We start from the raw sequence: 23,067 nt of genomic DNA, 5'->3' as shown, positions 1-23,067 counted from the left end.
ATTCATAACTTCAGGTCTCTCTTCCTCCTCCTTCATCTTTCTCCCCTACCTGGTCATTAGGTCTCCTCAATTCACTTGTTCTCTCCTTTTCCTTCCTTTCGTCAGGGCTAGTGACAGCCTCTGATTACCTCCCCTCCCTTCCCGGCTCTCAAAGCAGAAGCAGATGCTGGCGTGTCATGGTACTCTCCAAACAGCTTCAGTGGCTCCGTAATACTCTGACAGTTAAGTACTTCCACATTCTGGCCCCAATCTAACTTTCTAGCAGGGGATATTCACATATACATTTTATCCCCCCAAAGAAATGATAAGCATCAGACCTGAACTTATTCCTAGACCCCCAGTTCCTAAAAGTACCATGTGGAATATCTATGTAATTTTTATATTGTGAGTACACATGCTTCAAAAATAACTTCCTTCATAATTCTGTGACATTGCCAGAAAATGTGAACTACTGAAAAACAAGCGCTCAGAACCATCAGAGTGAGGAATAACCTTCCTCACTGTTCCACTCCACCAAGGGCAAGTTGTCCCACCCATGCTTCCCTTAACCAGCTGCCTCACCTATGAGCAAAAGTTTTGTTCCTTTCTTCAGCCACCAATGGATGCCACAGGCAGCCAAGCTCTCACAGCTGGTGGCCCTGCTCTCACCAGCTGACTGTATGTTCATGATGAAGTAGCCACAGCTTGCTCCCAGATCTGCTTAAGGCAGTTGCTCTTGTCACATAGCACTTAACCCAATAAAGCATTACTCCAAAAACAGAGTAAATGAGTCTCTGGTACAGGAAGAGTTTTTGTTTTTATTTTGGAGATACTAGGACTTGAACTCAGGACCCCACATTTGCTAGGCCAGCCTTCTACCACTTGAGCCCTTTTTGCTTTAGTTATTTTTCAGACAGGGTCTTTTAAACTTTATTTTTTTTAAATTCCCTTCAAATTAGTTGTGGGTAAAACAATTACAAAATATTAAGGGAATAATTTTTTATTTCTTTTTTAATCTGTGACTCTAGATTGTGTTTCTCAAGTGGTTGCTTATTCTCTTTTAGACAAATCTAAGCTGCAGCAACAGACCTGTTACAAATGAGGTATACACAAGAAAGACGCTATCGCCCGCCAGCCAGCAGAAGCATCCTAAGCAAAGCCTTGGCCCATCATGACCACAATCAGTGAGCACATTTCTGCAAGTGAAGGTCAGGTGCAAATGCACCATTGTTATGACTCCTAGCTCTGATCTCTTAGATTAACAGAATCGATTACATCAGTCTAAGGAAAGATTTTTAAACATTCCGAACCCTAGCAGGGCATTCAGTGAACGATAAAAGCAACGCTGCTCTCAGTGGAGCAGCATGGTCTGGAGAAGGACAGAACTCAGAGCCCACCCTTACCCAGCAGGACCTGAGTTTATGTTGTAATTCTACTTCCATCTTCTGAAGCCAACTGAAGTAAACTCTGGGAAACTTGGATGTGGCTCAAGAAGGCAGCTGCACTGACTGCATGAGAACAGGACCTGAAAGAAAAGCTTGAACAGACTGGAACTGGTTTGGGAAAGGAAGGACCAAGAGGAAGTGCATTAAGGGCTTTCCAAGCTATTATGCAGGAGCAGTGTCCACCTTTCTCCATCCCTAGAGGTAGAACAGTGGACAGAGTAGAAACGTGGCCAAAAATGCTTCCCTAACTCAAAAGGAGATCTCAGAATCTCCTAGAATTCTTTAACCTACTAAGGAACTTAGCAGAGTCCCAATCCTGCATCCAGGGAGGCAGGAACCTGACAGCCCCTCCAAATTCACAGATGGCAGAGCTACTGATTAGAAATGACCAAGTCCACTATGCCTAGACTCAGGAGTCCTGGGATGGGCTCCACCAGTGAGCCACCACCAGTAAGACCCAAACAAGGCATTTAACCTTGAACCTTGTTTTTTTAACTTCTAACATGACCCATTTCGTGTGGTTAATGGATCCTTCAATAAAATGATATATGTAAAACTGTTATAAACAAACTAGATGGTATTGACATTGTTTATCATTGTTAGATTCTGGATTACAGAATCAACGTAAAATGCTGTGGAGAAATAAAATCTACTATGCTAAGAACTGTAAGAGTACAAATGATTTTTTTAAATATTTGTACCCCAATTTTTATGCTGTCACTTTTGAAATAAATTATATTTTTTTTCTAAAATGTTTTTGATGTTTTAAAATTTGTAATGTAAAATGCTGGTTTAAGCATTTTAAAATTCACTGAGTATATACCTAAAATATATAGGGAATTTTTAGAAGTACTAGGGAAAAAAGAATTACGACTTCTAACTTAATACATTATAATTCATAATGGATAGCAAAAAAGAAAGAGTTCTCACAAGTTCCAGAAGGAATATAAAATAATAAAACTGAAAACAGTACATTAAAAGTCTGGAATGTTAATTATCAAAAGGAAAATATATGTTTGAATTATGACTGGCAAATTCCCCAATCACCTTTCCAGCACCTGTAAACTCTTTACTCTGGAACTAATGAAGAATAGAAAAATCCTGTTGGTGTTCACCTTGAAAAAGAAAAGCAAAGTTTAAAGATTCAAATTTCCTGAATATAACAGAAAATAAGTGTTACATTTTGGCACCAGGGAGTTCTCTCAGTCTTTCTCTTTTACTTTGGATGACTTATAAAATAGGTAGACATACTATACCTGGTCTTTATTGTTATAAACTGGTGACCTTTCTTCATTAACTTCATTCAATAGCTAAATTCAGCATCATTAGTACTGTACACTGTTCTGGGTGGTACTTATTTAACTGAAAAAAAAGGGGGTAGTAAGTAACAATTAGGTGCTATAACACAAGAGTTTGAATTCTATGATGTCATTCTATGAGTATAGAAAACATATTTTGATAATTCCAGAAAACTTCACATAAAAAAATACTACATAAACATTTTAAGAATTACAGATTTTCAAAAGAAAAACAACATGCATGGTTGTTTGGGAGTCTCTGGGTCTTAAAAGTCTTGTAGAATCTGTTTTCACAACCATGTGATAAGGTGTAAGTCCACTGGGACATCATCTTTGTCTGTCTCCCTAGTATGAAACACTGACTCATAGAAACCATACCACCAAGTTCTTAAACTGAGGAAACCCCAGCAAGGGCCTCACATTACTTTCCTGTTTAGTTGCTTTCCAAATACAAATTCCCACCAGTCAAGGAAGCAGATGGAATATATGAGAGCAAAGTAAAAACAAGAACCAGGTTTATCTCTTATGGGATCTAAAGCTAAGAACAGTCCATAAATCTTACACTGAATTCATTCATCCCTAAACGTAATCTGCTGATATAAGGAAAATAATCAGATGGAAATCACTCAAAGAAGCGTCTTTTCCTCCCTCCACAGGCAAATCAAATTCTTTGCCTTAGCATTTATACAGTGTTTTACTTTTCAAGTCTCCACAATTGCCAGGCACCTGGAAAGTAGGATTACGAACGATCTTCTTTCTAACGCACAGCTATCAAGGAGAAAGGAAGAACAATGAATACAGTCCTCTCTCCTCCATATTAGTAGGGGAAAAGTGCTATATATCCCAAATAATAAAAGTCCACATTTACACATATGTAATTCTAAATTTCAGTTTTCTTCAAACTGCCCTTCTACTTACTCCTTTACATATTGGGAAAGCTCAAAAAAAAAAAAAAGACTCCATTTCTGACCCCCAAATTCTTACTACAGTCACAAAAATACAGAGGTTATTACTCATCCAAATTCAAGCAAGACAAAAACCAGAACCTTCTTCCTCTCAAGCTTTTCCACTCCAATACCCTGATATGAAGATATGACAGACTGAAGGTGAGTGGAGAAGCCACTGGTGCCCAAAGGCTGGCCAGCTGCACTGGACTCTGCCAGACTGAGACTCTGCAGGCCCGAGTCAGGGGCAGGAGAAGCTGCACCTATGAGCAGGCTCCTCGGGGGACTAGTAAACAGCCAGGTTTCCGCACTAGGTAAGAAAGAAATGGTGCTGAAACAATGATGATGATGTCAGCACTGGGGCCAGGGTATCTGCCTGCAGATATGGAACATTTGGTGGCAGCGACATGGCAAATGAACAGGTTCACTGCACACCCCTGCTGGGATGTGCTGTGGGCCACTGGCCCAGTGTGCTAGAAGAGCTGGCTGGGGTCTGGAGGTGGGGCAGGGACAAGGCTTGCTGGAAGGTGCCTGCTTTAGGGGTGAGAGTCACAGCCCTCTAGCTACAGAGATCACTCCACAGGAACTGCCCAGAGCAGCCCTCAAAGGCATGCTACCCCTGGGAAGCACAGCACATTCCCCTCAAACCATAAGCCATTAAAGGGGTCCTAGAGGAAAGTCAGGGTAAGAAGGACAATCCAGCCACTTCATGAAGAAAAGGAAAGGTCTCAGTTCAGGTAAAAACTTTAATTAATAATGACCAACTATTGTCTGAGTTTGAATTGCCAAGTTTTCCAGTATTATTTCAGAAACCATAAATCATAACTTATTACAAGAATGTAAAGTTCTTTGTTTAAAAAAACAAACTATGGAAATGTGTCAAATATTATCTCCACAAGATAACCAGCAGCAAAAGCTTACATATTCTCCTTTATGCAAATCCAACATGCTGTTTTACAAAATGGGGGACGGGTTGTATACTCAGTGTTCTGCTATAATAGAAGCAATGTTGTTAATTAGTGGTAAAGTTGTATGTTTGACAAAAGAAGGTCTTTGGTTGTGTGCAGTGGGTGACTGGTAGAGTATGTAGTGGGTAGGGTCCATTTTAACCAGTCTCAGCTGAATATTACAGTTAGAAGAGCCCCCTGGCTCCCAGCAATGTGAACTAGGACCCCTCAAGAAAGGAGAGACTCACACAGAGGTTCACAGAGCTAGAGAAGCAAAGGTGTGCAAGACTGTAGCAGAGGAAGACTGGAGGTTCACCAGGCAGGAGCACAGCAGGAGAGCTGTGGTCCAGAGACAGGAGGGTGGGTCGGGCACTAAGCAGGGGAGTTCATTTGATATATACGTATCTAAGTATAGAAGCCTCAGCAAACAAGCCAGAGAAAACCACTCAAAGCCCATGTCACAGGCAGGCCACCACCTGCTCATCTGGGTTCTGACCCAGCCCCCAATCTTCTACTGATACAGTAAATTAACAACATCACAAGAAAAAAAACACTATCATTCTGATCAGGAAAAAGTAGAAGTTAAAACGTGAGACACAGTGCATTCTAGCCAAAAGGCAGGCACAAAAGGAGCTTTTTCTCTGATCTTAAAAAAGAGCAAGTATTTGTTCCCCAGCCTAGATAATTAAAGGCTTAAACATTCCTCAAAGCCCTACCCTCTACAGTACAATAGGGTGAGAAATGAGAGGGGAAAGGTGAGGACAAACTCTGCAGTCACCAGTGTGCAGTCTCCTGAGGACACTATGCCCTGCAAAGTCCAAAGTGAGGCTTGGAGGGAGAAGTCGGAGGAGGAAGAAGACAGGTCCTTAAAACAAGGGGACAAAAAGCACACTGGAAACTCTTTAATGTGTCTGCAGACAACGCAAAAACAGAATACCTAGGAGACAACCAATGCTGAACTCAGAATTTAGGGCCCAAGCAATGTGTAGACAGAAGAGCCTCCTGGGTGGGATGCTGGCTGAACACCTCTGCTGTTTCCCAACTGGTCAGGGCTCACTGGCATAGAGTGATCTGGAAGGCATGACTTCTGGGTAAGTAGTCATGGTGATTCCCCCTTCTCTCACATACATACAACACATAACACCCACAACTTACATACAACACAACACTTATGTACAGCACACATACAACACACAACATACCAACTCACATACAATATACCACATAACACACACAACTCACAGAACACATTCCACACAACACACGTGTCACAGCACAATACAAACTCAAGTAAAACACACAACTAACATTCAACACGCAACTCATACAAAATACAACTCAACAAACATGTAACACTTACACACAACACAGTTTTCATTAGTGATTTACTCCCTACTCCATTCATAACCCTTGTAAGGAAGGAAGGCATACGTGGAACCAGCCAGCCCAGCTGGGCATAAGGAGACCTCATGCTGACTGCTGCTGCCCCTCAAGCTCCCAGGACTGCCATAAATTTGCTCAGAAAACAAGAAGGTTAATACACCCAAGGTTCAACTCCAATATTCAGAGAGCTGAATTCTCTACTCAAAATCCGTGCTGAAAATCACACATCTCACACAGCAACCCTATAGGACAGGTTATAGATAAAGATAAAAAACAAAGTAATGCTCCAAATCATTTACTTTGAAAAACAAAAAGAACACACCCAAACCAATGCCATGACCATTCAACAGGCTCAACACCCTGGATGCCAGAACCACCTTCACCTTACCTCTGCTTAAGCAGAGGGGACCTGGAGAGTATGGGATAGCCTCACAGGACACCCACAGAGACAAAGCACAAGCTGGCTTTGTCTCTCTCAGACCCCCAGCCTGGCATCCTAGCCCCTCTACCCCCAGGCTCCCAGCCCCTGGTCCCTCACCCCTCAGAACTTAACTGCTCCTTCCATTCAACTCCATGCTGAGACTATTCTTCTGACACCTAACTTCACACTGACTTGCAGTAGGTCCTATTCAATTATTTGTAATTTTTTCTACCAATACTGAGCTTCCCACATGCTATGCCTTAGTTTCTTCTGATTACAAAACAGGCTGCCACCACTCCCCTAGTGCCCAGTATTCAGCTTCACTCGCAGAACTGCCAAGGAAATAAAGGCTTAAAAAAAAGAGATAATTCAAAAGTTCTCATACGGCAAAAGCAATCTCTAATCAAATCAATTATGATCAAATGTAACTGTGCAAAGTGGAAGTGTATATGCACGCACACAAGCACACATACACACATGTCCACCTAAGTGCACACTGACATGCAAGAACATGTTCAGGTACTTAAGAACCCACTGCATTTGGTACTAAATAAATAGTAAACAATAAATAATATAACAAAACTACCTAATATGACTCTCCAGAGAGCACTTTTATTGCTAAAGCAACTACCCTTTAAGCAAATACCCCTCTCAGGAAACTATAGAAAATCTAAGTATAAAATAGAGAATGGTACAAGGTGAGTTTTCAATGTATGACAAAAGCCAGTTGCTTTTATCAAAAAGGTCATCCAACAACCGAACTGATACCAGTGTGATTCAGATTAAATCATGTCTCTCACGGGATCCATGAGTTACAGTAACATTAGAAATCAACCTTACATTTCATACCCCACTTTGGTGTGAGATACTCCCAAAACAAAGACCAGGATCCTAAGAGTCACTCACAAGAACAAAATAATCCACACCCAAATGCCAGGGAAAGAAGGACACTGAAAATGCAGCATGTGACTTCTTATTTATAGAGCTCTGGCTTCATTTTGGGGGGTTTTTTGGTGACACTAGGGTTTGAACTCAGGGCCTTATGCTTACCAGGCAAATGCTCTTACCACTTGAGCCACTTCGCCAGCCCTTTTTTGTGATGGGTTTTATCAAAACCACAAACTCACAAACTATTTGCCCAGAGCTGGTTTCAAACCTCAATCCTCCTGAGTAGCTAGGATTATAGGCATGAGCCACTGGCGTCTAGCTTTCGGCTCTGTTTTAACTGTTCTGCATATAACCAGTGTTGAAACAGGCTTGCTGAGCCTAAGCACATAGACTTGGGGAAGTAACTGGTAGGGTAGAGAAAGATCAGCCAAAATCCATGGGAAAAAACTAAAAATTGTCCTCAAATAGTCCACAAAGCAGGTGATAGTCAGGTTTATTTCACGGTCCCTAGCTCAAAAGAAAAGGACCTTTTGACAGGTTATCAAATTTTCACAACAGACCCTCCCTACCACCACCACCACCACCACCACCCCCACCCCCACACACATACACACACGCACACATACACACACACAAATTTGAGGGCCTATGGGTCAGAAGGAAGACAAAACAGAAGAAAAAAATGGAGGAAGAGAAAGGGGGAAAAGCATAGGAGAAAGAGATGACCTGAGAAGGAATTTGGAATTTAGAGCACAGTGACAACTAAAATTTAATAGATAATTCTGGTTATCCTCTGAGGAAATGCAAGAGTTAGTCTGAGTGACTAGTAACAACTGTAACACTTTCATCTAACCAACAGTCAATATGATAGAACCTCTCTGTACTAGGATGAAAAGTTGAAAAATAAAATTAATTCACAAAGCATGTAATGATCCAGTCACAGATAATCAAATTAATATAATCCACTAAAACTCAAATTGGATCTTTCTTTAAGATTGGGTTATTATGCAGATAAGGGGAAGCTTTAGATTTTAAACAGTTAAATGAGCCAATATCTTGTTTCCCTGAATTCTGATTACCATGACACCAACTAAAACAAGACTGAGAGGCTTTCACAGTTTAGAGAACAGGTGCAATCATACATATGCAAAAAAAAAACTCATCTGAAGATACTTAATATTCAATTTCATGTTTAAACGTGTCATGTGGTTTCCAGTATATGGGAAGCATTTGTACTACTTTTTGTAAGAGTCCAACGTAAACACATGGTAGAGAAAACTATCTTTGTTTTTGAATTTATTTATCTAATGTGGCAGGAAAAGTCTTCAGGGATTCCTGATATTAGAATATTCGTGTTTATTAAGGCTGAGCTACATTATTTTCAGAGGAAAAGGATAGCCACCTCAGTCAGCCTATTTTAGAGGAAAAATGCATATTAAAACACACAGACATACATATAATAATCATCTCAGATATGTGTAATCAAATAATGTAGCTGGGGGTGTGTCTCAAGTAGGTAGAGTGCCTGCCTAGCAAGCACAAGACCCTGAGTTTAAACCCCAGTCCCACCAAAGATCCAATGCAAAGAAATTAATCAGGGAATAGAGTGGGTATAAATTAGTCTGAATAAAAATGGATATTCTAATATATCTCTTAAGACCTCTAGAAAATCTCATATCCCAGCATGACCACAAGACACACAAAAATCTTACTCACTTTAAGTACGATCATTTATGTGGATTAAGAGTTTTCATTCACATAAAGAAAAGGAAGACATCATGTGTATTTCCACAAGATTCTCCAATGATTAGGTTATTTTCACAATTATAAGTAATCACTAAATAGCTTCCTCTCAAGGATGTAAAAATAAAAATAATAAAGAAAGCCACAATACTGACAACTTTATTAAGCAAATTATAGTTATGAAAATAATGTACCTTATTTTTAATTTTTTATCCATATGTGCACACAATGTTTGGGTCATTTCTCCCCCTTTCCCCCCACCCCCTTTCTTTCCCTCCATCCCCTCACTACCAGGCAGAAACTATTTTGCCCTTATCTCTAATTTTGTTGAAGAGAGAGTATAAGCAATAATAGGAAGGACCAAGGTTTTTGCTAGTTGAGATAAGGATAGCTATACAGGGAGTTGACTCGCATTGCTTTCCTGTTACATTCTAAATTAATTCTTCTCGAACTAACCTTTAGTAATGTACCTTTTGAGATTAAAAATATCCTTTACAGATTTAAAACCAGGAATGGACTGATAATTAAGTTAACTGTTTCACCTGCTATAGAAAAAAAAACATTTAGGGTACATGAAGGTATAGATGTAAAAAGAACAACTGCCACATATACCATGAAACTTGGTATCTTTTTAATTGTGTGGTTACTAGGGTGTGAACTCAGGGTATCATGCTTGCTAGGCAGGTGCTATACCACTTGAGCCACTCCACCAGCCCTTTTTTTTGTATTAGGTATTTTCAAGATAGGGTCTTCCAAACTATTTGCCCATAGCTGGCTCTGCAATCCTCCTGACCTCTACTTCCTAAGTAGCTAGGATTTACAGGTGTGAGCCACTGGAGCCTGGCTGAAATTTGGTATATTTTTGGAAAAAAAAAAAAATCTGTTTCCTTGGGGCAGGGATATAGCTCAGTGGTACAAAGCCTGTCTAGCATGCATATGACCCTGGGTTTGATCCCCAGCATCAGGAAAAATAAAAAGTAAACAAAACTGAAAATTCACTTGGATGTGTTTAATTTGTTTTAGGGAGTTGTTCCTCAAGTGAGGAAGACTCAGCGGTGAATCTGAACATTGTGCAGAAGCAGCTTCAGAAAGGACCAGGGCCAAGTAAAGAGAGACTTCCACCAGAAGCTCAGCCATCTGACTTTGAGCTAGTGTCACTTCAGCTCTCCGAACATGATTCCCTGTTAGTAAAGGAGGCTGATGCTTGGGTTCTAAGAGTGGAAAAGGAACTATAATGCCAGACAACTAACACAGTACTTGGCATATAACAAGCAATCAATCAGTGGAGACAAGAACTAGTCCTTGCCATGGACAGAGGTGAGACACTGCGTTCACACCACTGGAGAACATCTGATTTTTAAAGTCTCAGCCAGGCAAGGTGGCATGCACCTGTAATCCCAGCTACTGGGGAAGCTGAGACAGGAGAATCAATCACCTGATCCCTGAATTCAAGGCCAGCATGAACAACAAAGTAAGACCACCATCTCAAGAAAAAGAAAAAATGTAAAAGTCCCAGTTACGCACCATGTACTTCCACCAGGACTCCAGTGCTCTGGGCGGCCATTGCTGAGCACTATTCACATTCGTTCCTACAAGAACTGGAGGTCACTATCAGACAGAAGAAGCACTTAACATGGAATAAAAGCACTCTATGTAAAACAACTAAAAATTGATTGCCTCATAAGTGATTGGTGGCTGCTTCAAAATGATCACAATTATTCTCTGCCGAGGGAAGCTTCAAGAGAGGTCACTCTTTTCCTGTAGGAACGCTGAAGAGGTTATTCCTGGAGCCTCACTTAGAATCTTCTTTCCCAGAAACAACAGAACCAAGAGTTAACTGCACCATCTCATGACCAAAAAGATAAAGATCAAATTCTATCATATCCAGTCATCTGATTCTAAAGGAAGCTGTACAGGAAGGCTAACCCATAGGGATTGCATGTTCTTTTATTTTTCTTCATGAAAAACAGAGAAAATGTAAAGAACTGTACAGTGGATCCCCTTTCATCGAACTCCCCCCCTCAAGAGCACAGGTCAGATTTTAAATGTAAAGTTATAGAGGTTGCCAGCTAAGAAAAGGTGCTGTCACAGCTGTGAGAAATGTGAACTTCATTTTCCTTCCTGACTGCATGCTCAGCTGGGAAGAGCTGCTGCCTTGGCTGGCCCTCTACTGAACAGCCAGGGCAGCCAGAAAGCCCCCACCACCCACCTCACAGGCAAAGGCTAGGTCCTCAACCTTGGAGTTGAGTAAGCCTCTCCACACTGTATGGTCTGTTATTGAATCGAAAGTGTTTCAGAAAATTACAGATTCCAGTGCTTAGGATGAATTGCTAAGCATCTGAAACCCTGTCTCCTTATCTGTACAAAGCAGATAATGACATGTCCTCAGAAAGGTTTTGTCTGTTTGATTGTTGATTGGTTGGCTGGTTGGTTTGGTTTGGTCTGCTGCTGTTGTTGGTTTTGGTGGTACTGAGAAGTGAACTCAGGGCCTCAAGTGCTCTACCACTTGAGTCACTCCCCTAGTTCTATTTTTTGTTTTCCCGGTGCTGGGATCAAACCCAGAGCCCCAAGCATGCTAGGCAAACACACCACTGAGCTACACCCCCAACCCATCTCCGTGGAAAGCATTTTAGAAGGCTTAAAGAAGGTCAACAAGAAAGCAGCTGAAAGCTACATAGCCTCTCAATCATAAGGTTTGTTCTCCACCTTTGCTTCAAGGAATGGCAGCATACTAACTATGGCCCTCCATTCCACATTCTTCTTCAAGAGCAAATCACAATGATCAAAGCAGTCAGTGTGATCCCCACTGATGTGGACAACGTTGTGCTTCCTTTCCCCACATGTCTGTTCCCAATGAGCAGACCCCATCAGGGCCAAACAAGGGGACCACCTAAGGAATGCACCCTCCCTGCCGTCATAGTCCATAGACCTTCCCCAGGACCTTTCTTGTATTCATGGGAGACAGGATTTCTGCACACAACATTCAGAAAGTCTATTTCTTTCCATATAAGGCAGATTTCATATAATACCCTAAACTCACCAAATCAAAGAAGCAAGGAAATTCAAGGCTACTTCATACCCTGTGTCCATGGCCAGAATTAAGGTGGTTACTAGGGACAAAGAAAAAATGAGACATGAAAAGAAAGCTTCAAGATACTCAAACTATCGCTGAATGATGCCAAGAACCCATTAGACGCTTTCTCTTCCTAATAACGGAAGAAATTCTAAAATACCAACAGGCATTGTGAGTCCCTTACTTGTACTGAATCATCTGTACTAAATCATCATTGTTTACAAGGAAACAAAAGAAAAGCAAATGCCACTTCCTTTTCACATGCTAATTTGTATACAAGTAACAATGTGAGAATTTCTCAGTCTGGACTCTGATATCAAGAGTAAAATAACCACAAGAACTATTTCTCATTTGACTGGTGTCAACATTGTGGTCCGTGGGTGGAAGCCATTTTTAAGACAGACTGTGGACACTTGAGCTAAACGCAAAATAAAATATCCAGAAAACTATAGTTGGCACCAAGTCTTGTGTTTTCAGAATTTCACTATATGATACAGCATTGCAACAGTAACCATGAACAGAAAAGTGTTAGTAACAAAGTTTCAACCCTTCACAGTTGATACCACTATGTGTACTTTCATGTTGTATGTTCAATCGAATTGCCACCTTGCTTATAAGTCCTTAAAGATTACTTTATATTACTAAATCTCAACAACTTCTAAACATCCATACATTCACTATATTCTCCAAAGCAAATAAGAACAAAAGATGTTTTCAGGTCTGATAATGTTCACTTAAGAATACAGTATGAAAGCCAGGCATTGTGGGGCATGCCTGTAGTACCAGCACTTGGGAGGCTGAGGCAGAAGGATCACAAGTTCCAGGTCAGCCTGGGCTACACAGTGAAACCCTGCCTCAGGAAAAAAAAAAAAAAAAAACACAGAGCAAGAACTACCACTGAAATGGCAACTCTACCTTGTTACTTTGTTACTTTTTAAATATACACCATTTGAGCTACAAATTTTGTAACAGGCTGTTAGGTCCACAAATGGGGAGGGAGGACTTCACAGTCTATCCCTAGGTTTTTATTTTACCAGAAACAGCTTATGAAAATAGGAAAAATAAATAAATAAGCACAAAAATCTAAATGGGCGTCTAGGGTCCCATGACCTAGCACAGATGTCTAGCAAGTAGGGACAGGGACTCAGCCCCACACTGTTGCAGTACGCCCTTCATACCAGGACAGGCCACTGGCTGAAAGAGGGGCAGGCTTCAAGTCTCAGGAGCTGCCACAGGGCTCATATGTGATCCACCTGTGTGGTCTCCAGATGACTGCCATGTTCACACACACCAGCTCTCCACCCAGAGCTGACTAGGAGGGCATCAGCTTGGCATCTCCCACAACACTGATGGCTGGACATGCCAATGTCCAGGAGAAAGTTCCCCCAAAATTCACTCTAAGGTAAAGTTCTGCTCTCCACCCCACCCCCACTCCCTGTGAGCAGAGGGAGGAAGGAAAAGCCTTGAGGCCTTTGGGAATGACTCTAACCTCTAACGGAGACTCAAAGGCTGGCCCCAAATACACCTCAAAACCTAAGACAGCCTCGCCCTCCCAACACCCTTCGACTAGAACCTACTCAGGCTGCCCTTCACAAAATTTCCTCCTGAAGTTTTCTTAAAATGGAATTGACTAAAAGAGACCAGCAGGAAAGAAGTCTTTTCTTGAAAAACAAAAACAAAAAAACCCAAAACAACAACAACAACAAAAACAGCAGCATTGAGGATCTGAGATCCTACGAGGTTCTTTTCCACTTGTTTTCTCCTTAAGACCCCCTGTGACCTCAAATTGCCATTCAGAGCAAAGCTCTGTCCCAGCTGACTGCACCATGAAGGAAAAAAAATGAAAGTGGTTATTTATCAAGCAGGGCTGTGGCCTTACCACATTTGATCCTCCTTACAATCCTAAAGGTGGGTTTTAGCCCCATAAAACAGCAAGGGAAACTGAGGCTGGGAGAAGCTGACTCACTACCTGAGATGATGCTGGCTGAGGGGAAACCAGAGAGCCCTGGCTCTCTGGATACCTGATAACCAGGAAGAGTCATCTCCTCAATGGGCAGATGCACAGGTTCGGCCTGGAGAACTCTCAAAGTCCTGGCACAAATTCCTCAAACTAGGAATGTGAGAAACACTCACAGAGATTGAAGAAGCACAGAAGGTCATCCTAAAGTTAAAAGTGGATCTGTGTGCTTTACAGTCCCACTGTGCTAAAAATCCAACCTCTTCACACAAATGTCACATAGCACTTGCCAACAAGATTCTACCTTCTCCTCTCTAACAATATCAGGCTTTGCAACTTGACATTCTTTTTTCTTTTTCTCTTTCTATTTCTTTGAGATGTTGCCCAGGCTGGTCTTGAACTCCCAGGGTCAATCCATACTCCCAAGTAGCTGGGATTCCATGCATCCGCCATGGCACCAGTTACTTGACATCTTTATATAATATTTAATAAACCATACTTTGTCAGCATATGGGCAATGTCAATACTGATTCTTATTGCTCAGAATCTTCCAATAAGGCTTAGTAACATAATACATTTTGCCATTTTTATTTCAAGTTAAACTGGCCCACAAAACCTATTTTGCCTCTCTTAATCCTTCCTTAGAAAGATTGTCAAAGTAAATCCTGTCATTTTCATTTCTGAAGGGAAGTGAATTTCAGTTTGGTAAGAGAAGGAACCTGGAAGAAAACAAGTGTGAGCAAAACAGATGCTCATGTTTTTCCTGGGAGTGTCAAAATCAAGAAATGTGACTCTTTGTCAATGCCATGGAACAGTCAGACACAGAGCCACCGCTGTCTGTGATGGGAGACCTGCTGCATCAGGCATTTTAAGCACTGATGAAGGGAACAGGAATGTGTACCCCCCTGTCTGTCTCTACAGTTTTGTTTTATGGACTCATGTCCAGTGGAAGAGCCTCTCTCTGTGCAGAAGTAAGTACTCAGAAGAAAAGTCAGTCCAAGAACACCTTTCTCCTTAACCAAAGGCTCAGAACCTGAGGTCGAAGTGCTTCAAGTGGCCCTTTACCAAATGAGCCTTTGTGCCACCCACTTAACACTCACTAAGGAGCTGAGGGTTCCACAGTGACCCAAAGAACCAAAGTCTCTGCTCCCAGAAAAAGCGTACAGCCATTCACTCCACAAGCTCCGACAGCACTAGGCACTGTGGTACTCAATAAATGCTTATTAAATGACTTAATGATATAATAGAGTCATCCACTCTGATCCTCACTCATTTACTGATCATGGGCTTCATGGAGTAGTGATTCAACAGCCCCCTTTCTAGATCAATCAACTCTTCACAGAAAGAGACAAAGGTTTGGGTTTTCCCGCACCCCACCCAACAATACACTTAATACCCTAAGCTGAATAGGCTGATAGATGTTTCCAACTGATGACTTCTAGCTCTGGTTTTATAACATCAATTAACCCAAAAGTAACTGGGTCAAAAACCTTCTCAAAATCAAGTAAATTTAACATCTTTTCAGGAAAGAGAGTAGATTGCCATCATTCTCCTCTAACTAAGGATCATAGACCTAGATACAAGGCGTTCAACTAAGGTCCATTTTAAATCTTTTTGAAACTACCTGTCAAATGCCTACATTTACATTAGAAAAAAGGAAAGAAGAAGAAAAGAAAAACCTCAATTAAACACTAATAAGGAACAAATGTTCAAGTAAACTGTGATATATCACCCCAATGACTAAAAATCCTAACAATGAATTATCATGGCATTAGAGGACTGCAAAATAGAGTGTACATCATGACTCAAACTAGGACAGGTGCAATGTTTACATATAATTTTTTATTTAATAATTTTAATGTATTACTTCTCAAATACATAGGGAGAGAAACTGTGACTTCACTAACCAGATAATTTACTTAAAAATAATAATAGAGATTCATTGTGCACACGCAAATATGTAAGGAACTTTTTTCTCTGATGCTGTCAGAATTAGTTTGGGTCTGGCCCATAGTCTTTAGTTCTGTAATTTAGGACACAGAAGCTGCCTCCCAGGTTAATAAGCAAGAAAGATTTAAAACCAGTAGCCCAGAAGAAAAAGAGCTATTCAGCCCACAATCAATTACAGAATATTTCCATACTTATCTTAGATAATTTTCCTTTTTTCTGATTTTCCATACCTACCACGCAAAGCACTGGAGTCATGAGGTATCTCAATTCCTAATTCACAGAGCACAAAGAGGCCATGTTACCAAAATCCAAGATATTCAACAACAATAAAATAAAACTGTAACACCAAAAAAGGAGGAAACTCGTAATTTTAAGTTTTACAACTCAGTATCTTAGCATTTTCTCGGCATTTTTGTGTCAAGGGTTTATTAAAATTAATTCCCCAACTGGATACTATAGAAGAAAACAAGACATACAGTATGTGTATAGTTGGAGAGTCTGAATACTCACTCTTCTGGCATGCTAACTTCCATAGTCTTAAACCCACACCAGCTGGGATTCCCAATTAGCATCTCCTCTTTAAGAGCCCTACTTACTATCATCAAGAACAAATGTACGCAAGTACTTCTTTTGAGACCTGACAAGTTTTTGACCCTCAGCAGAAAAAAACAGCACATTGGCAACAATACAGGATAACCTTTGTCTAGTGACACACACACCAAAAAAGAAATTAAAGGCAGCAAACTTGAAAGTAAATATTCAGAAAGAGAAAGAGAAAGTGGAATTTGAGAAGGGCACCAAGTCAATAAAAAGTGGCCAAAACTCAACCCCATCACCCAAAGGTACACATAACAAAAACTGAAATGTCCCTCTTCCCAGAGAAAATACTAATTTGCAAAACTAAGCCAAGCAAGTGCAACCAGGAGTTTTCTTATCTTTTAATATGCCTGAGAGAACTACAAATGATCTTAATAATATGGCTAGGATTTGAACTGGTGAGTCAGTTGATACATATGACATCAAAACTGAGATTATTCAATATAGTCTCTTTACAATTCAGAAGAATGCTACAACTCATCCCATAAATCACTCCTTTAAAAAAAAAAATCAGTTCTAAAAAAAGAGACAACCCATTTGAAAAAGGCTGGGAGGAAGAAGGCAAAAAGTGACTCATAATATCCGACAGCTTGTAGCCTCTAAACCATAACAAGAATATACAACTAGTGGGTCCAGTATGAAACAAAATAGAGACATTGTTAAGCTTTAACCTCATAAAGTTCAGATCTAAGCAGCATGACTCTCCACTGTAAATGTCTTACAAGCATCTGGGGCAATCTTAGAGGGTGTGTGTTTACTTTCATAGCTTCCTGGCTAAATTTGACATCTACAATTATTCATCAAGAAAAGAACATTCAAGCCTAACTCTTTCCATAATTCTGAAGAATTCTTAAAATTCAAGTCTACACATTTAAAATCCTTCACATAGCAACACTACCATTTTATTTACTTTTTTTTAACTATAGGCAACAATATTTTAAATTCATTGTGAGTATTATTCCATTTTACTCACCACACTATTTATAGTTATCTGTGGCAACTTTCACATGGATGTAACAAAGTAAACAAGTTTTGATACACTTAAGACCTATTTTAGTGGAGCAGCTCAAAGGAGCATCACAGCTAGTTTCCACTTATCCTTTCCTAACTCTGGAAGGAAACATATACTCCCCCCTCTCCCTTGTTTTCCAGAATAAACTGTTTTCAATGAAAAGAAAGTACACAACACTGGGTGGCATTGCAGACACCTGAGTTTCTCTTCCAGACTTGCAATGGTAGTTGCAAGGTGGAAGTTTGGGCACAGATATCTTCCTCACTGGACAACAATGGGCCTCCAAGTAACACTCAGGGTCTAGGAAGGACAGACTCAAGTCCTAGGGTGAAGTGCACCTGTTATTTTATGCCCAGCAGTCCTAAAAATGCTACCCCCAAAATCTGCAAACTTTGCAATTGGCCATCTCTTTAAGATTTCACTCTTGGTGACAATGATGTGCAAGCTGCATGTTTGTCTCCATTAAAAACAAAAATAGTATTGGCTCCTTGACCAACGTAGAAAAGAGTTGGCATTTAAGTGAGTTTTCACCTTTTTTTCTCAGTGCAGTTTCATACACTGAGAAAGTGTTAAGCTGGGTTCTATTATGGAACATAACTAAGAGCTGAAGTAATCTGATGAGTTCATTAACAAAGCAGAGCATAAATTGAGCGACTCCCATCAGTGGAAGTTAAGACACCAGTACGGACGGGACATGCCAACAGTTAAAAAACCACAAAGTTTATATAGTGTGTATATCTTTAAAAACTTCCCTCTGGAAAAAAATGAAACACTTTTCACAGGCTATATCACAAGGCAATTTCCTGAGTTGGGTCAAAATGAATCCTGTCAACCCCGGCTGGACAAGTGGTATGTGCCTATAGTCTGAGGCAGGAGGAACCCTTGAGTGCAGAAGTTAGAGGCCAACCTGGGCAACATGGTGGGACTCCATCTCGGGGGAAAAAAAGAATTTAATCTTTCCTGAAATATGGGAAAGAGATCAATAGAAAGAGCCTCTTCTATAGATCATCAGAGTCCAGTAAAGCATAGGCACAGACCAGAAACATGTAACCACTTAACAAAGAAACTCACTTCTACATTTCAATCAACAAACCCAATTTGGGTTTTGTTTGTTTTGGGGGTACTGGGGTTTGAACTCAGGGCTTCACACTGGCTAGACAGATGCTCTTTGAGCCACTCCACCAGCTCTTTTTTGTGTTGGGTATTTTTGAGTTAAAGCCTCACAAACTATTTGTCTGAGCTGACTTTGAACTGTGATCCTCCTAATCTCAGCCTCCTGAGTAGCTAGGATTACAGTCGTGAGCCACTGGCACCCAGCTAGTTTGTTTTCATAAAAGGTGAGTCTGTTTTTATTAGAAATTTTTCTGTTTCCTCACCAATTTCTCAGTGTTCTCATGTAGTTTTTCCTTAAGACAAATAATGTTCATTTCACACATAAATGAAATTATTTTTAGGTCCTTTAGAGTCAAAAAGAAACATGCCCAATTCCAAAAGATAATAATGGAGGTAAGAGAATGGAGGAAAAATAAACCGGGGGAAGAAGTATTAGAAAGGCACCACCACTGCCCCACCTGGCACACTGTGGCCGCCAGCTCTGGCGTGGTTTCCTCTCCAGCTCACATTCAGACCCAAGTATGTGAGCAGACCCACAATCCAATCCCTGGCCCCACACCAACGAATGTCTCCAGACGTGGATCCGAGGCTGCTGGTTCCCATAGCAAGGGCTACCCACCGTGTCTCCCCACAGAAAACTCTTGTATTTTGCTGACAAAGTTGTTCTGCAGAGTGAATGAAACCTCATTTTCCCCTGTGAAGGAAGCACTGGGCAGTAGCAGACAGTGGCAAGAAACAAGGAGGCAACCACCAGAGCAGAAAAAGTAAAAATTTGAGTTATGCAGCCAGGAAGTCAATTTGCAACTCTTTACCAAACAAACAATAACCCAATAAAATCAAAACAACATGGGTGTATACAACAGCAGACAGTAGACAGTGCAAACTAGAACTGGACCAGTGTCTGGAAATCTAGTAATAGACAACCCATTGAAGGCTGGCTGCCCACATAGGAACTTACAGAGAATACTCGATTTTTTTTATTTTTTTAATCTACATTATATCCTTAAAGTGGAATTTTTTTTTCCAACCTCTGAGGGAAATGAACACTGGAAATTCCACATGTGTTACTACAATATTCTCTGATGTTTTAATAAAATGATGACAACCAACTTAAAGAACTCTCTCCACATGAATTTTGATTGAAGATAAAATGTGAAAACAGCACACTGAAAAATAATTCAGCATGAAATCATTTTAAGTTTTCTTTGAAAGTGGGTATGTTGGGGAATTTTTTTCTTATGCTTGACCATGTAAAGAAATACTGAGATTTTTGATCCTTCAATTCTCAGGTTTCCATTAAGCAATACTGGAAATCAGGTTGATTCATCTAATCCAGTAAAATAATTCTCTGTGGTTACAAGACATAAAATTTCAAATGACCTTAAAGCACAACTCCATAACTCCATGTGGACAAAGCCACACTTCATAATAAAGTCCAAGATGATACAGCTAATGGATGGGGGAGGGGAGATAGGCAGGCAGGGAGTGGCAGAAGTTGAACAAAGCAATACAACAAGCCTTTGATTTTTTTTTTTTAATTCTTAAATGTTTAGGTCAGGTCTCAGCAAGGTTTATGTAGAAAGAGAAAGAAAAACAATCATGGACTTCCTGTATGTGAGCACACACACCCCTCTCTCTGCCCAATCATTCAATAAGAAACTCATTAAGCTCTCAAAAAAAAAAAAATCAATACAGGCACAAGGTGATCACTGGGCGTGAAGCTGAGTCCCCCCTCAGTGGAGGCATTTTACCATCCTCCTCTGGGCAACAAGAACTTATCACTCATCCTCCAGAAGCAAGTGCTGATGACAGGTGACTGTCATCACCTAAAAAAAAAAAAAAAAAAGCTGCTCTCCATGCATTAGGGAAGAATGACCAAGAATACATTCCCATTGTCCAAGACTTTGAGAACAAATTTGAGCCAACGTCCGGACTGGAGGGAGAGTGGACCCTACAGACAGGGCTCGATCCTGTTGAGTTGGGACGTAGCCTCACACTTTGCTAGCACAGATAGGGTACAATGCAGACACAGCAGAACTGCTAGCTTTGAGAAAATGCATGAATAGTGGGGTGCTGTACATAATACAACAGGGGTGCCAGGAGGACACAGAGCTAGGCTGGGGGTGGTAAACTAAGGAAGAAAGTCTATCTGGAAGCTGACAAAATCAAGTAACTAGGGCAAATGTTTTCTCAATGATACTTTATCCCTTCCACCAATCTCTCCACACCGCACAGTCTGCCAAGTTAGATCTAAAGCTTGCTCCCAGTTGAAGCCAGCACTTATGTCCTGCCTCTGGGTCCTCTTAGGAACTCGCAATGCTCTCTCACCGTCAGTGAGCTGGTCGAATTGTGGCCACCGAGTCCAGGATAGGGTCTCTGTTTCCTCCTAGGGACTGTTTCGTGTGACGGGACACTAAGGCACCTTGCTGAAACCCACATTTGAAACAGAAAATATTCCAGTCTATGTTAATCTGAAAAGGCAACTGACACCACACCGCAGCCCCCACGTTTATTCCCTTCTTCGCCCTGAAAGTGTTAAGAAGGAAAACATAAAGTCAACACTGGCTCCTTCCCTACTGATGAAAATTGGCACGAATGAATTTACTTTCTGGCTGCCGGCCCTCACAAACCGTTACAAAAAAAAAAAAAAAAAAAAGTTCACCATGCTAAACTGCTCCAAGGCGAGCCATCCTATCGTCACCACACCATATTATCTTAGTGGCCGACCCAGGGTGCGCCGGGTGACTACTAAATATATATTAAACACTTAACATTTGGGAAGGTTAGTGTTTTGTTTTAAAAAAAAAAAAAAAAGACCTAGCAAAACCCGAGCTAAACTTATGACAGTTGAGCACATGATCTCCACCATTAACAGCAAATAAGAAACCGTCTATAACACTCCATGAAATCACTGAAGCAAATCTGTCACAAATCCCAAATATGATACGACGGGAATGAGGCATAAAACCTGGCCTGAAGGGAGGAGGTTTTCCGATTCTACCCAACCTTCGTATCACACACAACACGCACGAACAATAGTACTACTATCTTCCTGCAGCTATGACAGGACTGTGTGAACGTCAGGATGCCTGACACATCGCAGGGATCAAATCTGAAAGTCCACTGACAAGTTTCGCATTAAAATAAGGCCAGCAGGCTTTATCAGGCCGCCCCCAACAATCGAACGTGGTCGGTAGCAGCGCAGCGCGCTGCTGCATCAAGGACGCAGCGGCTCTCCATTAGGGCAGAGCGCACATCCCCGGGAAGGCCGTTCCTCGCCGGCCCTAAAGGTTGCTCCATCTTGCGTCCTAACGCTGCGCCCCAGGCCCCGCCGCAGCGCGCGGGGGGATCGTGGCACCACCACAGCAGCACAGCCGGGAGGGCGGGGGCCGCGGGCGGCGCACACGCACCGGGCCGGGGACCGGGAACGCACTCGCCCGCCCCGGCCCCGGGGACCACGCCGCGGCCCGGCCGGACCACCGCCGTCCCCCTCACCCCCCGGCCCCGCGTGTCCCCCCGTGCGTCCACCCGCTCCCCTCGGCGGCCCGAGCCCTCCCCAGGGGTGACAGCGCGGCCCGGCCCCGCGGCCGGAGCGCAGGGGACGGGCGTCTGGACCGGGCAGGAGGAGCGGGGCGGGGGCCTGTTACCTTCCGACAGCTCCAGCTCCAGCTCGGCCAGGCGGGCCCTCACCTCCAGGGGCAGAGCCATGCCTTCCAGGCTGCGGTCCGCCATGCTCGCCGCAGACGCCCCCGCCCTGCCGGCCTCCTCTTTGTTCGCAGGCGGAGGTCTCGGCGGCCGCTCCTCGAGCCCAGTGGAACCGCACCGAGGAGGAGGAGGCGGCGGGCGCGGGCGCGGGAGGCCGGGCGGCGGCGGCGGCGGCGGCAGCGGCGGCGGCGGCGGGCGCGCAGGGATTTCTCCTCCTCCCCTCGGCGCCTCCTCAGCGCGGCCCCGCCACGGCGGCCACGGCGGCCTCGCGCCCGCTGCGCGCGCCCCCACGCGGGCCCCGGCCCGCTCTGCCGCGGCCGCCTGAAGCTGCGGCCGCCTCGGTCACGGCCAAGGCTCGCTGCTCGGCGGCCGCCCTGCCCGGCGGGAGCGCCGCTGCGCGCGCACGTGACAGCAAGGGGGCGCGCGGGGGCGGGGCGCGCGGCGGGGGGGGGGAGGGGCGCGGGAGCGCGCTGACGCTGGGGCGCGCGGTCGTGCCGGTGCAGCGCGCGCGCCCGGGGGCGCGCCCGGGGGAGGGGGACATCGGGCCCGCGGCGGTCCCTCCAGCGGCCAGTGTGCGGGTGGGGCGAGCCGGGGTGGCCGGGGCGCTCCCGA

The 23,067-nt window shown here is 42.8% G+C and overlaps 1 protein-coding gene across 4 annotated transcripts in view; it reads right to left on the bottom strand.

Moving 5' to 3' along the window:
* Nucleotides 1–22,629, bottom strand: part of Dip2c (disco interacting protein 2 homolog C) — a 386,747-nt gene extending 364,118 nt beyond the window's left edge. For all 4 annotated transcript variants that reach the window (XM_020160915.2, XM_020160916.2, XM_020160917.2 and 1 more), the window contains exon 1: nt 22,398–22,629. In XM_020160915.2, coding sequence (XP_020016504.1) covers nt 22,398–22,482 — 85 coding nt within the window. In that variant the 5' untranslated portion in view covers nt 22,483–22,629. The remainder of the gene's footprint in view (nt 1–22,397) is intronic.
* Nucleotides 22,630–23,067: the final 438 nt, after the last annotated feature.

This window comes from Castor canadensis, chromosome 15, assembly GCF_047511655.1.
Source record: "Castor canadensis chromosome 15, mCasCan1.hap1v2, whole genome shotgun sequence".
Taxonomy (NCBI): domain Eukaryota; kingdom Metazoa; phylum Chordata; class Mammalia; order Rodentia; family Castoridae; genus Castor; species Castor canadensis.
The sequence above is the reverse complement of the archived record's forward strand: the minus strand, read 5'-3'. Positions and strand labels throughout refer to the sequence as shown.